Source organism: Periplaneta americana, chromosome 15 (assembly GCF_040183065.1).
Source record: "Periplaneta americana isolate PAMFEO1 chromosome 15, P.americana_PAMFEO1_priV1, whole genome shotgun sequence".
Lineage (NCBI taxonomy): Eukaryota > Metazoa > Arthropoda > Insecta > Blattodea > Blattidae > Periplaneta > Periplaneta americana.
Window position 1 is genome coordinate 165,598,624 of NC_091131.1, and position 16,650 is coordinate 165,615,273.

General features: G+C 37.3%; 1 protein-coding gene across 2 annotated transcripts in view; it reads left to right on the forward strand.

Moving 5' to 3' along the window:
* PKD (serine/threonine-protein kinase D3) overlaps nucleotides 1–16,650 on the forward strand; it is a 170,870-nt gene that overhangs the window by 88,008 nt on the left and 66,212 nt on the right. For both annotated transcript variants that reach the window (XM_069848490.1, XM_069848491.1), the window contains exon 7: nucleotides 5,920–5,969. In XM_069848490.1, coding sequence (XP_069704591.1) covers nucleotides 5,920–5,969 — 50 coding nt within the window. The remainder of the gene's footprint in view (nucleotides 1–5,919; nucleotides 5,970–16,650) is intronic.

Here is a 16,650-nt window from a genome sequence, read left to right on the forward strand (position 1 = left end):
CCGAAGACAGGTTAGAATCTCTCAAGTGATATTAATAAGGTATCACTCATGAGCAGACTTCGTATTTTTAGGTGCCTAAAATAGGCTTTAAAGTTTAGGAAATAGGCTCTAAAAATCGAAAAATAGGCTCTAAGTTGAAATGTTTTTTTTTACAAATTTGCTGAAATATCAGTTATAAAATTGTGAAATTTATTTTAGTGCTTATAATATTATTAAACTAACTTTAATACTCATAAATTTGCCATATTGTTAAATTAATTAAATAATAATAGGACACTATGCCACTACCACTACTAATTGGTTGTAGTCAATTGTGTGCCTCAGAACCCAACTTTCCATCTATCTAGGATACCGTGCTATCTGTAGTTTAATCTATTGAGAGGTAGATAATATGTCCAAGTGAATTCTGCACAGATCCTCTTTCATACATACTATGAACATATTTTTTCCTTATGGTGAATTCTGATGATAAAAATGTTGCAAATCAAGATTTTCAGGTATAACTCCCTGTAAAGTTGATTTGAATAATTTCGAGGGAAAAATTGTTCCGGAGCCAGGTATTGAACCCGGGACCTTTGGTTTAACGTACCAACGCTCTACCACTGAGCTACTCGGGAACTCTAACCGATACCGATCCAATTTTTCCCTCTATATCCACAGACCTCAAAGTGGGCTGACAACCGTCAAGCAACCAACTTCGAGTGCACACTAACTCCGTGTGACCTAAATTTTGGTTTTCTGTTAACGAACAGTGACGTGTATTATGCAAATCAAGATTTTCAGGTATAACTCCCTGTAAAGTTGATTTGAATAATTTCGAGGGAAAAATTGTTCCGGAGCCGGGTTGGTACGTTAAACCAAAGGTCCCGGGTTCGATACCCGGCTCCGGAACAATTTTTCCCTCGAAATTATTCAAATCAACTTTACAGGGAGTTATACCTGAAAATCTTGATTTGCATAATACACGTCTCTGTTCGTTAACAGAAAACCACAATTTAAGTCACACGGAGTTAGTGTGCACTCGAAGTTGGTTGCTTGACGGTTGTCAGCCCATTTTGAGGTCTGTGGATATAGAGGGAAAAATTGGATCGGTGTCGGTTAGAGTTCCCTAGTAGCTCAGTGGTAGAGCATTGGTACGTTAAACCAAAGGTCCCGGGTTCGATACCCGGCTCCGGAACAATTTTTCCCTCGAAATTATTCGATAAAAATGTTGTTTTAAAATTACCCAAATCACAAAGTTAGATTTGAACTCCTGTGCATCAATATCTTCATATCAGCTTCCTGTGACAAACACTTTCTATGTTGTAAGTTTTTCAATACTTTTTTTTTTTCCAGTTGGAAAATCCATTTCAGTGAACATCATTACAAATTTTGAATGCAATTGAAAATATTCTTTGCATATTATGTTTACATATTTCACTGTAAATCACATCTTTTATGTCGTCATAAATCACTACCTGCAAATCATGCTTACTTACAATTCTTATATTAATTTTTAGTCATTTCCCAAAACCATCAGTTGCATTGTCATTAGTTGAGTTTATATTTTACAAACGTAATGGTACATTGTTTTTGTTAAAATGTGAGATTAACTACGAGTAATAGTTTTTTCCTTCCGCACTACGAATTATAAATATGTAATAATATTTATTTATATGACAATCGGATGAAAACAGCACTATAAGACTTGGTAACTAGTAGTGCTGTTTGGTTAAAGACAATGTCAGGACTACTACAGTGTATATGTACGTGTTGATCTCAATGAATGATGTTTGTTATACTGTAATGTGAATCTTGTAAAATCATCTAGATTTTGATGGATGGCTGGGGGGGGGGGGGGGAAATAAAATGCATCTGACTTCGACCACCAGCGGTGATGACTGACAAGCAGATGTGTATGAGGAAAAGTAACTGAACCCATGATCTAGTACCAATGTCAACAGTTCTACAGTTCTGTGAAATTATTACTGACTGGAATTTTACAGTTGTCTACGGTACTGTTTTATTTATATCTGTCATCCTACACAAAATACTACCTGATCTGTCATCCTACACAAAATACTACTTGGGACTTTCCTGCTGGGGGGCATGGAGGTAGGGCTCCATGATTTCATCACCTCAGCACTAGAATGAGATACTGTGGTCAGCATTACACTTATCATTTCTGATCTTGGTGATAATTGCCTTTCACTTACTATTGGTAAAAGAACTGCAATGGAAAATATCATTGTCATCTGAGATGCTAATACATTTTGGAAAACATATTGTATGTCTTTCAGGTGTTAAATTTTATGTTACCTTCTTAACATGTTTCGGTCCGCTATTGGCCATCATCAGAACTGGTTATTGCTGGTCTTGGCGCCTTTTGTTTTGTTTCCTGTGGGAGTGTGTTTGTGTAGTGTAATGTGGAGTCAAAGAGTGTGTGTTCTGAAATTGAGTTGTGTGTTGAGAATTTCATTTGGATGTGTTTTTGTGTGTTTGTATATTTCGTATTGTTCTAGTGTGTTTAGTTTCTGGCTTTTTGGTTGGATGTGTAGAATTTCCATGTCTGTGTTGATGTCTCTGTATGTGTGGTTAGCATTTGTGATGTGTTCTGCATATGTGAAAGGGTTTTGTAATTTTGTTATGGCTGTGATGTGTTCTTTGTAACGTGTTTGAAATGATCTGCCTGTCTGTCCTATGTAGAAGTTGTTGCAAGGGTTACATTTCAGTTTGTATACGCCTGTGTGGTTGTATTTGTTTGTTTGTGTGTTGAGATGTTTTTATAGAGTATTATTTGTTCTGTATGCGATGTTGTAATTTAATTTCTTGAGTGAAGTTGCAATCTTGTGTGTGTTTTTGTTTTCTTATGTTAGTGAGATGTATTTTTTGTGTTCTTGTGTTTGTGTTGTATTCTTATGTTTTTTGTGATTATGTTTTGTCTTTCGTATTATGTTGTCTATTATGTCGGGGTTGTATCCGTTTTCTTTGATTGTGTTTAGCTCTTCTTTGTAATCCTGTTGATTCATTGGTATGTTGAGTAGTCTGTGTACCACTGTTCAGAATGCAGCTTGTTTGTGTTGTGTATGTGTGTTGTTGTTGTTGTGGGTTTTCTGTAGGCTTTGAATGTGTGTTTGTTGTCGACTTTTGTTATTGTGATGTCTAGAAAATTTATGGATTAGTTGTTTTCAATTTCTAATGTGTAGTGTAGCTTTGGGTGTATTTTGTTTATGTGTTGATGTAGGTTTTGGATCTGTCTTTTGTTTCCTTTGTATAGTATTAGTATGTCGTCTACGTATCTGTGCCAATATATGATGTTGTCTGTGTGTTTGTTGTTGTCTTTGTTTAGTATGTATGTCTGTTCTATGTGGTGTATGAATATTTCTGCTAGTATGCTGGAAATGGGTGATCCCATGAATAGGCCTTCGGTTTGAATGTAATATTTGTTATTGTTTGATGGCCAATAGCAGGCCGAAACATGTTAACAAGGTAACATAAAATTTAACATGTGAAAGACATATAATACGTTTTCCAAAGTAATATAGTGTTAAAAGTTGTGTAATCAAGTTGTAAAATGGCTAATAAATTCTCTGCGAAACCGAATAAAGTACAGTACAGTAGTTAATAATCTCTTTGTGCTCATTTAATATTTATTTAGTTCTACAACCTCCATTTTTAAGTTGGTCCGAGACTCAGAATGTAAATGAGACCCCATTAATCTTGTCACTTTAGACCCCACTCCCCAGCAGGCAACTAAAACTTGCTATAGTCGTACTTAATTCTACTATTATTACTAGCACATTCACAGTTCAATTTAAAACTGCAGAGGGCTGAATATTCTTTAAAACATGTAGTAATAAAATTTGATTTTTTTACATGTACATTATGTTAATTGTGTTAATACCTAGCGTATCTCTTGCTGCTAGTCATTGTGAAGTTGCATAATCCCACTCATTTTACAGCCAATCCTACCGCAAATTAAAATAATAATGCTAATAAGAGCAAGATTAATTCTAGTTATTCCTTTAGAGATTGCTGTAGAAAGAAACTTTTTTCAAATTAAAACAGAACGCAATTTACCTACTGTGCAATATATTCATAATGTAATTTACAAACAACAAGTAATACATAAAATAAAATACAGTACAGCAAATTTAAACAACTCAAACATCTTCCTTCCCCTTTCCTCTCCAATGGTGATTACAACATAGACTATATGATATGAAAAGATACACTTAATTAATACTAGGTACACGCTATGCATTACACATTACAGTAGCGTGCAAATTAATCCGAACACAACATATTTTTACATTTTCTGTCATTGTTGGCCTCACAGCTGCTCATACCGCTTTAATTGACATCTGTAGTACGTGTAATTCCATTGTTGAAGGTCTGTCATTTTTTTTATAACATGTGACATTTTGCCTGTCGTTTTGTACTTATAAGCATTTCAGTTGTGTTGAAGACTTAATACTGCAGTCCTGTGTACATTGTCATCTTCACAAATGGATACAACTCCACGAAAACGGTCTAAAATTATAACATTAGCAGAGCATTCTTCTATGACACAGAGGCAAATTGCTGCAGAATGTCACATCGGTTTGGCTACTGTTAATTCGATCATAAAACGATACAGGGAGACTGGATCCATCACACCCCAGAAAAAAGGAAACTGTGGCCGGAAAAGGAAGACTTCACCTGCAGATGATGGTTTAATTGTCAGGAAAAGTAAATTAAATCCTAGACTAACTGCTGTCGACTTAACCCGCGAGTTAATGGCTACCACTGGGGTGAATATTCACGTCACAACAGTGCGGTGTAGGCTTTTGGAAGCTGGACGAAGGGCTCGTAAGCCTATTAAGAAGCAACTGCTAACCCCTGTTATGTGCAAAAAACACTTAATGTGGGCAAAATTACATCAACACTGGACAGTGAATGACTGGAAGAATGTACTTTTTTCTGATGAGTCTCATTTCGAGGTCCACGGCCACCGTGTTTCTTACGTACGGAAAGGATCCGAAAAAGTAACAGCAGCTCATCTCCAACAAGCACCCAAATACCCCCTAAACTAATGTTTTGGGGTTGTTTTACACATGAAGGGCCTGGAGCATTAATATCTATCAAGGGAATGATGAATTCTGACAAATATATTCACTTATTGGAAACCAGAATCGTACCCCAGCTGCAAAAACCATTTCCGGATGGCAGAGGTGTGTTCCAACAAGACCTGGCACCATGCCATACGTCTCGAAAAACTACAGAATTCTTCAACAAGAAGAATATTCAGGTACTCCCCTGGCCAGGCAACTCACCCGACATTAATCCCATTGAGAACTTGTAGTCAATTTGCAAAAGAAGAATGCAAAAAATGGATTGTTCTACAAAGGAGAAGATGATTTCTGCCCTCATTGGTGTATGGTTTCGCGATGAAGAAATGAAGAATATTTGTGGGAAATTAGTGGAATCCATGCCAAATCATCTCAGAGCTGTTATTAGGAACAAGGGAGGCCACATAGATTACTGAGGTATGTCTTAGATCCTTTTTTTTTTATCCCGTTTGAGTATTTTTGCATAAGTAATTACGTTGTTCGGATTAATTTGCACGCTACTGTATATCCTATCACTATCACTCTTTATTGTACCCCTCAGCCTGGCAATATGAAAAAACCCTGTGGTGCATTCGAACCCAAACATACTTCCTTAGTCTCCATGTCCACGAGATATATGCATCATCTCACACATTTATTGTTATTCATGCTTGCATCGAACTATTCCTTATACAAAAGATGCCAGAATTCCACTACCACCCCATAAAATGCAATGAGCAAGAGATAAACCTGGTATATTTAATTGTTGTAAGTATTAATACTGACTTGTGTTATAAAATTATGTAAACACAATTGTGGACCATTTCTATAAATTGAATTGTTCTTTCAGGATACAATTCCTGCCCATGATGAAAGTGATTGCAACAAACGCTTGACCAGGTAAAGCCATTATGTACTTTAAATTGTAGGAATTTTGATTATATATATAGTTACTCAAAGCCACGAAAGATTTGAAAGTCCTCCAACTTCTTTAAGAAATAAGTTTATAGAAAAATAATACAGTTTTGCTCATAAAAGAATCAGGTTATTCAAAACTTTGGAAAGATTTGAAAGTTCTGCAATTTTGTTAAAAAGCAACTTTATACAAAAATAATAATACAGTTTTGTTCATAAAACAATGGAGTTATAGATAAATTTCAAAGTACAACTATCGTTTTCTGTGGACATTGGTCTACCACAACATCTTTGCTTGCCATGGAACCAAGCTTCCACAATGGAGTCATTCCACGTCAAATCGCACAGCAATAAAACACGACCTTCTCGTAAATTGTAGAATTTTTTTTTCGTGAATTCCAGACATCAAATAAGGAGACCCGTATTGTTTTATTTTCACAATTATTAATTATTTGTGTAGTTATTTGAAATTACGCAAATTATGCGCGCACTTTTACATAAACTCACTTGGAACTCTGTGTCTACATACAATTGAGATTTGCGGTTAGGTGCATTTGAAAGACTAAATACAACACTTTTTATTTCTTTAGGCCTATCAAAAGTAAATTTAAAATTTGGCCTAATTTTTTAATCATTTCTTTTTCAAAGCAAAATTACTATATTAAATAGCCAAGTTAAAAATCTGAAAAAAAAAATATATATACTTGTTCCCTGATGTATTATCTGTAAACTACTACATTTAGAAATGTGGGATCTGCACACATACATTTGTAACAATTTATTTTCTGGAGGCATGCATGCGCTCGCGATTCCCAGCTAATGAACTGCTTGCGGCTGTAGGCTAGAAGGCTGCCTGCGGAAAGTTTTACAAAATCTCCCATTGCATATAATAACTGATGTTGCTACACTACAAAACAAATGCATTCATTCATCAAATGATTAATACCTTAAGGAGCAGTAAATATCTTATCTAAAGTTATTTTATTATTGTCAGCTCAGCTAAGAGGGGGAGCCCTTCATAATGCTGTATGTTTATACTGTAATATAGCCAAGTGTTTAACGATAGCAAGGCTGGGTAAGGCAGTAAACTTTATGGCAGTAAACAGATGGCAGGAGACAAAATATAGAAGAGAAAAATAATCAGTCAGGGTTTGAATTTCGTGGAGTGACGTGACTTCTATACAACATCAGTAACAGTAATATATAACAAGTGTTTAAATTCATTTGACCTTCCTAATCACGCTTTTAAAAAGAAAAGTACACGAGGATGCGTAAGTCGCGATTTATTGATAAAACTCAATTTAAAGGAGTCTTTGAATGTGCGAATATGTAATTTTTTCCGTAAAAAAAATCTATCAACTTCCAGGTAGGTCAGGTGAAGCCAGTAGTTCTTGTGATATTAATAAATATGAATCAAATGAAAGTGCGGACAGAAAAAGTGATTATCCCAGTTCTTCTTCTAGCAGTTCTATGGGTACAGCGCTAGAAATCAGTAATATTGAGGAATTAAACAAGAGTTTGATGTCAATAGAATCTATCAAGAAAAGAAAACTACAACAAAAACGATACCACTGTGAAAAGTTTCAAAAAGTAAAAGGCTCCCTAGCAAGCAAAGTTTTTCATGTAGAAGATGCATCGTCATCCCTTCAAAAGTCAGCCATATTTTATTTTTGACGGAATGCAAAGAAAATGTACAACCTGAAAATTGCATAGTTATTGCAGAATTTTCTGAAAATTATTAATTTGTAATACAAGATTCAGTACAAGGTATGCATTGGAACAAATGCCAAGCCACAATACATCCTTTTGTAGTATATTTCAAAGAAGATACAGAAATTCGTCACAGAAGTATTGTTGTCATTTCAGAAAGCATGAAACATGACACCGATTCCTTTCATTTTTTTTTCAATCCGAAGCAATCAATTTCTTAAAGCAAGAATTCAACAATATGAAAAAAATCATCTACTTTTCCAATGGATCAAGTTCACAATACAAAAACAAAAAGTATTTTAAAAATAATTGCTTATATAAATACGATTATGGAATTAGTGCTGAATGACACTTCTTTGCAACGTCGCATAATAAATATCCATGTGATGGATTGGAAGGATTGTTAAAAGACTTGTTAAAATCCTCAGAAATATGATGCTTTAAATGTTGCATTGTGCGACATTTTTAACGAATTTTAACATGCAATATTTTAAAAACATGTGGAGTTAGGAGGAAATAAAAATACACTTGTTGGTTTATTAGACCCATAGAGTTGGTAAAAAAATATAAATGCAATCAGAAATATGAAGGTCAAAATTTGTATAATTTTGTGCGATTTGACGTGGAATGATTCAATGATGACAAATTACAGATTTTCTACTTCAATCCCTTTAGAGTTCTGAATTCTTTCATTGTACCGAAATAATCTCTTATATTTATAGTAACACTGAATAAGACCTATTAGCATTTGTAAAGACAAGAATTGCCAAAAAAAATTATTAATAATAATAACTCAAGAATAGCTTGAATTGCTGCTTATCTGTCATAACAACAATAGTGAAAATTGAAACAGAAGCTTCTGTGGAAGTAAACCCCAACAAACATTTCAGATAAAAGTGTTAATAATATCACAGACTTTTACTAGCATATTAGAAAACATATGAAGAACACAAGGGTGTTCAGAACCTCTGCAACAAACTCTGAGGGATTATAGGTCTTGCAGGGAGGAACATTTTGTGTCATACAACCCATATCTTACGATGCTTTGTTCAGAAGTTATATACCCCCGTTTTAAGCACATGAGGGATCAGTAGATAGACAGAGGAGGGACCTGCTGCATGGCCAGCACAATCACCTGACTTAACTTCCCTTAATTTGTTTCTTTGGATATATGTTTATAGTGTCATGTACACCACCCCGGTTGATACCAGGAAGGAACTGATTCTGTGGATACACACTGCCTTTGAATAAATTCACCAGAGACCTCAAATGTCGGAGAGAATCTGACTGTCATTGTTACAACAGTGTTAGGAATGCTGTGAAGGTCTGGGTGGACCTTTTAACGCCTTCTATAGATTGATGGAATGGTACTCGAGGGTAATACATTTATTTTGTAATTAGTCACCTAAGATCTGTCCCCTAAGTTACACATCAGAGAATATGGGTTGCCTGACAAAAAGTTATTCTTCTCCCAACATCTATCATTCGGAATATGTATGATAAGACTTTCTTGTGTTAAATTCTAATGTACCTTGTTTACATGTTTCGACCTATTTATGGGTCATCCTCAGAACTGGTCGTTGTTGGTCTTGGCGCCTCTTATTTTGTTTCCTGTGAGGGTGCGTTCGTGTGGTGTAGTGTAGAGTCAAAGAGTGTGTTCTGAAATTGACTCTACACTATACCACACGAACGCACCCTCACAGGAAACAGAACAAGAGGCACCAAGACCAACAACGACCAGTTTTGAGAATGATCCGTATATAGGTCGAAACATGTAAACAAGGTACGTTAGAATTTAACACAAGAAAGTCTTATCATTAGGCCCCGGGAAAAGTATTGCTATCAGCTTAGTATGCAACATTGCATACCTGCTTTGAGAGGGATGGGGTAAATAACGATAGACAGCGTGACGCTGGCAGTAGTACAGTTTAGTTCATGAGAAATGAAGTAATACATGAAAGTCTCATTATTTGTGCGTCCTTTTGACTAGTTTCCAGTCATTAGCTATGAAGCTTACAAAGTGCAATTCTAATTTTATTCTCATTAAGAGACCTAAATATTTCATTGTACTTGACATACTGGTAATAATATTATTTACGTATTGATGCGTTGCAATGAACTATGATATCCATGTGCAAGACATGTAACGTGTATCATATTCGGAGAACGTATTTCAAGAAACTTAGCAGATTTTTTCATATAGCTAGCAGCATAGTAACATATTTTGAATTGCACACATGATGGCCATAGCAACTCCATAGCACTATCAAAAAGTTCACATATGGTGGAATAATTAACCCTCTTCACTTCACTGATTAAGAGATAGGGCTACAGCAACATTCCGCACTAAGGGCAGCCACAACCACATTTGCAACGTGACGTCCAACAGAGTCCATGCTTTCATCTATAGAAACCCATATCTTCTCATTTTGTAATTTACACTTCACTTCACGCAGACATTTCTCATATGCATGTTGCACATACTTCTTCCGCAGTGTTGCTTCTTTAGGAATTTGTCTTCCAGTGTACTTTTCTGAAAAGCCACGGAGTTTCGCGTTTTCTAATTTGTTTAACGGAATATTTGAAGCAATAAACGCGTCACACATATCTTCATAAAATGTTTGTTCAAGTAGTTGTGAAGGAGATTCCTGCTGTACCTTGCTTAAATTCTGTCTGTTACATGTGCGTTTATGCTTATTGCTATGTATATGCTTCTTAACGTTGCATGCCATGTCGGCTGCCAATTTCACGTGACACAATTCACAAAACAGTTCGTTACCATGGATGGAAAACACACTTTATTGACGAACATATTTCCTTAGTGTTTCTATCTTGCGTACTTTTGGTCTCGGCATTCTGAAGACCCGTGTCGATTGCTTTTGACTGCGTTGTACTAAGCTGCACCGGCACTACTCCTACCTGCACAGTGATGCGTGCAAGAGTCCTCGGTTCATAAACATTAGCTATACTACATCGCGCATTTCCCTATAAGCAATACTTTCTCCGGGGTCTGCTTATCATACATATTCCGAAGTGATACAGTGTTAAAAGTTGTGTATCTATCATTCCTCAGAGTTTGTTGCAGAGGTTTTGAATCACTCTGTGTATTATTGTGCAGTATTTTAAATTACTCTTTTAATGACTGTATCAAATGCACAGTTGTGATAGTGAGATGGTATTTGGCAAGATGAGTCTGAGAATTTACCATGGGATTACTTAACATTTGCCCTGCAATTGGGGAAAAGCTCGAGGAAAACCCAATCACATTCTGTAACAAAAACAGATTATCTTGTAGGATTTTGACATGCTGAATTTCGTTATTTCACCAAAATGTCTGCATTAATATACATAATGAATGAAAACTAGTATAAAAATAGACATTTTCGCGCGCTTCCAAGACTTCAAGTCCATTGAAGCCATGTCCATATGACTTATGTCCTCTAATATTTTTGTCCACTTCCATTTATGTCCACATTTTATGTGCGTCCATTTTTTTTGGGTCCATGACTGTTATGTCCACTTTTATTTAAGTCAATTCCTTTTGTATCACTGGAAGATGTTCAGGCTGTTTTTGATAGCCTTACAGATAATATTGAGCCATATATATTGGATTTAGCATTGTACATGGAAAGAACTTATATCCGAGGAACACCTGCTCGAGGAAGAAGAAGAGCAATGCCACCTAGATTGGCACCTGAAATATGGAACACTTATAACCAGGTTCTGGCAGGACAACATCGAACAACTAACGTAGTCGAGGGCTGGCACAAACGCTTTCAGAAACACATCGTCACACATCACGCGTCGGTTTTGAAATTCATGGAATTTATCAAGATAAACCAAAGGAATAATGAAATTATAATAATCCAATTGCCCGGCGGGCATTTGAATGTGCAACACCCTAATAAAAGATCGTACCTACAAAATTGAAGTCGAGTTGAAGAGATTTTTCGGAATTACAACCACTACAATGAAGAAGGACACATCAGAACTTACTTCAAAACTATTAGTTATCATCTGAAGCTGTATGAAGGTGAACAAGCAGAAGAGATTGAGTAGGGAATTGAAGTAAATTTGTAGATGGGCATAATGTATTGTACAATCATGTAGTGGACGTAAAAATGTTGACATAAAATTTGTGCAATTGGACTAAAATAAAGTGGACATATACTTCATAGGACATATATTTATGGACATAGTGTAATGGACATAATAAAATGGACATTAAAATTGCGGACATTATAAAAAGGACCTAACGTCTGTGTTTCTTTCGCGCATGTTACTGACCAAGAAAAACCGCCACTGATCGCTGAAGAAATCATTGTCAGAAACATTTTATTTTGTTCTAAGAATAGCCTAGGTCATAAACTCCGAAATGAAAAGAGGAAAAAATATGCACTTACAATTACAAAAGATTAGTTCTACTTAGTCACAATATTACATGACCAGAATAAGCCTTGGGCTCATGTTTGTTGTGATTCTTGTTTTGTAATTTTATTCGAGTGGCAGTTCCAATGATTTGGAAAGAATGTAAAAATCACGTGATAGACTGTTACGTTTTCCCTAAGAATATGTCAGGATTTACTGCATAAAACAGCATTTTATTTTTTATCTGAAATAGTATCCGCACTCAATGGGGATTTTTTGTAGTCTAACAATGTGTGTTATTGGTTATTCACTACTCCATCCATATCAAATCTTGCTTCATCTATCCATAAAACTTTAATGATCATCTACTCTAACCATTAATTCAAATGTCTCACATGATCTATATCTCTGATACTCTGTATTAAGCAACTTAATTGGATGCAGTTTATGCTGTTTCAAAATTCGGTGTACTGAACTTTTGGATATGTAGTACCGGTACCTGTTTTTTGCAATATTTCTTACTGATACCTATGCGTTTTGATCACCATGCACCAGGACTGCTATTGAATTATCATCACAAGTCACTTTCTTCTTATGTTTTGGTTCTTTGTCATTTGGTTATTCTGCTCAACTGCAGACTTTGTCCCCCTATGCTTTAACATCTGAAGGAGTACCAACATATTTCTTGTGCTTTTTGCACTACCAACCTTAACTCATCTGCATCCACTGTAACGAAAATTGTTAATTATGCCAATCTTCCTCTCGATAGAAACCCAATGCAGGTCGAGCAGAGATTACAAGACGCGCAAAGAATGTAAAACACTGCTGTCTTATTACAAAGTATTTGTAGTAGGGATGGTTCATCTATGGAACCACCAACATAGGAACCAAGCTAAGATCGAGTTCGAGCTCCAAAAATATATAATTCATCATTATAGGTATAAAAAATTACAGAAAAAGTCCAAAAATATGTACACGCAATGCTCCACTTCTGCGAAATTATAGTCTGTAGTTTGGACTCAGTGATGGCATTATTTCCTGAGTTTGAGCGCCGAAAATTTATAATTCTTTCTTAGAGGCATAAAAAATTGCAGGAAAAATCTAAAGACTTGTGTAGACAATGCACATCTTGCGCCAAATTACAGTCTCTAGTTTGGACAAACTGATGGCAATATTTCCTGAATTCGAACACCGAAAATATATAATTGTTTATTAGAAGCATAAAAAATTCCAGGAAAAATCTAAAAACTTGTATAGACACTGCTCGACTTCCGCCAAATTACAGTCTGTAGTTTGGACCCAGTGACAGCATTATTTCCTGGGTTTGAGCCCCGAAAACTTTTAATTCTTTATTAGAGACATAAAAAATTGCAGGAAAAATTTAAAACTTGTATACACAGTGCACATCTTCTGCCAAATTACAGCCTGTAGTTTGAACCCAATGACGGGATTATTCTCTGAGTTCGAGCCCTGAAAATTTATAATTCTTTATTAGAGGCATAAAAAATTTCAGGAAAAACTAAACACTTGTATACACAATGCAAATCTTCCGCCAAATTACAGTCTGTAGTTTGAACCCAATGACGGAATTACTTCCTGAGTTCGAGCCCCGAAAATGTATTATTGTAGGAATAAAAAAATTGCAGAAAAAATCTAAACTTGTATACATAATGAACCCCCTCCGTTAAATATAGGACTGTAGTTTGAACCTAGTGAACTTGCTATCTCCTTAGTTCGAGCCCCTTAAAATTAAAATTCATTAATGTGGGTATGAAGGATTTGCTGGAAAATCTAAAAAAAATCTTACATATTGAACCCCTTCTGCTAAATTTCAGTCATCACTGTCTTCTCAGTCATTGTTTTATTCTCAGTCTTCTCTTTCCTTCATGAACTGAACATTGAGACGAGACAGAGTGGACAGAGGGAAGGCAGAGGGCAGAGAAGGCACAAAAAAAGACAGAGTGAACTGAGAGTGGACTAAAAGTACAGAGAGTGGACTAAAGGTAATGAGAGTGGACTGAGAGTACAGAACATGGACTGTGAGTAGGCCTACAGAGAGTGGAATGAAAGGCCAGGCAGTGGACTGAGAGAACAGAAAGTGCTCTGAGAGGAAAGCGAGTAGACTGAGAGGATAGATGGAGCACTGTGGGGATAGCGAGGGAACTAAAAGAAAAGAGGGGGATCAGAGAGTAAACTGAGAGAAGAGAGAGTGGACAGAGAGGATAGAGTTGACTGATAGAACAGAGAGTGTACTGAGAGCACAGAGTGTGAACTCAGAGGACAGAGTGAAGACAGAGAGTGGACTGAGAAGACAGAGAATGGACTGAGAAGACAAAGAGTGGACTGATAGGACAGAGGGTGAACAGAGAGTGATCTGAGAGAACAGGGAAGGGACAGAGAGTAGACTGAGGTGACAGAGAGTGGACTGAGAGAACAGAGAGGAGACAGAGTGTGGATCGAGAGGACAGAGAGTAGTCTGAGAGGACAGAGAGGGGACTGAGAGTACAGAGTGTACTGAGAGGACAGAGTGGGGTGAAAATCAGAGTGGATTCAGTGTACAGAGAGTGAACTGAAAGGACAGAGAGTGGACTGAGAGGATAGAGAAAACGATGAAAGAGTAATGGAACGGAGAAAAATTCTCTCCGGCGCCGGGATTTGAACCCGGGTTTTCAGCTCTACGTGCTGATGCTTTATCCACTAAGCCACACCGGATACAACTCCGACGCCGGTTAGAATCGTCTCAGATTAAGCTCCAACTCTTGGGTTCCCTCTAGTGGCCGCCCTCTGCACTACGTCATAGATGTCTATGAACGCAGGACTGAAGTCCACACACATGTGCTGAGGTGCACTCGATATGAGTGACTAGTTGGCCGGGATCCGACGGAATAAGCGCTGTCTCAAATCACGAAGTGATTTACGCATATCATATATATTATTTTAATGTACCGAAGTACAACTAGTCACTCATATCGAGTGCACCTCAGCACATGTGTGTGGACTTCGGTCCTGCGTTCATAGACATCTATGACGTAGTGCAGAGGGCGGCCACTAGAGGGAACCCAAGAGTTGGAGCTTAATCTGAGACGATTCTAACCGGCGTCGGAGTTGTATCCGGTGTGGCTTAGTGAATAAAGCATCAGCACGTAGAGCTGAAAACCCGGGTTCAAATCCCGGCGCCGGAGAGAATTTTTCTCCGTTCCATTACTCTTTCATCGTATGATGACGCAGAATATCTGCATGGGAATATCATATGTACTTCGGTACATTAAAATAATATATGGATAGAGAGAAGACTGAGAGTGAACTGGGAAAACTGCGAGTCAGAATTCTTTCCTCTCAGTCCTCTCTGTGCTCACTCACTGTAATTTCAGTACTCTCTCTTTGATATCGGTCCACTCTGTTTCCTTTCCCTGTTCTACCTCAGCTCTCTCTCTCTCGCGGTCCAACCTGCGTCTTCTCAGTTCACTCTTTTTCTCCTCAGCCCACTCCATCCTCTCAGTTTTCTTTGTATCACTTTCCGTCCTTTCAATCCACACAATGTACTCTCAATTTATTCTCTGTAATCTCTGCCCCTTCTCTGTCCTCTCAGTCCACTTTCTGTTCTCTCAATATACTCACCATTGTCTGTGTCCACTCCCTGTTCTCTTAGCTCATTCCTTATCCCCTCAGTTCACTCCCTATCCTCTCAGTCCACTGTCTGTCCTCTCAGGCTACACATTGCTCTCTGAGTCCTCTCTCTGTCGTCTCAGTCCACTCTGTCCCTTCATTCTATTCTCAGCCCCCTCAGTCTACTCTCTGTACTCTCAGTTCACTCTCTGTAATCTCAGTCCATTCTCTGTACTTTCAGTCCACTTTCTGTCCTCTCAGTCCACTCTCGATCCTCTCAGTCTACCCTCTCTCTCTCTCTCTCTCTCCTCTCAGTCTACTCACCATCCTCGCTCTCCACCCTCTTGTCACTCAGTTCAGTCTCTGTTCCCTTAGCTTATTCCCTATCCCTCAGTGCTCTATCTATCCTCCCAGGCTCCTCTCTGTCCTCTCAGTCCACGGTTTGTCCTTTCAGTCCACTATCTCCTCTCAGTCCACTCTCTGTACTCTCAGTTCACTCTCTGTACTTTCAGATCATTCTCTGTCCTCTCAGTCCACGCTCTGTACTCTAATTCCAGTCTCTGTTCTCTCAGTCCTTAAAAAAGTTCCTACAGCTGTAGGACATTTGTCACAGCGTTATATCAACATGCCAACAATACCTAAAGAAAGGCAAGGGTTAAGCACGGATTTTATACGATTTCGCGTTTTCCTGACTGTATAAGTGCAATTGACTGTACACATATAAAAATACAGTCACCAGGTGAGGAGATGCAGAAATCGCAAGGAATTTTTTTCAGTTAATGTGGAAACTGCGTCTGATTCTTCCTTGTTGATTCGAGACATTGTGGCTAGGTGGCTAAGCTCATATATTGTTAATTCTTCAAGAATTAAGAGGCGATTTGAAGATGGAGAATTTGGTGCAGCTATTTTAGTTGGAGATAGTGGATATGCTGTACAAAATTATCTCATTACACCACTGATAGTTACACACACGCCAGAGGAA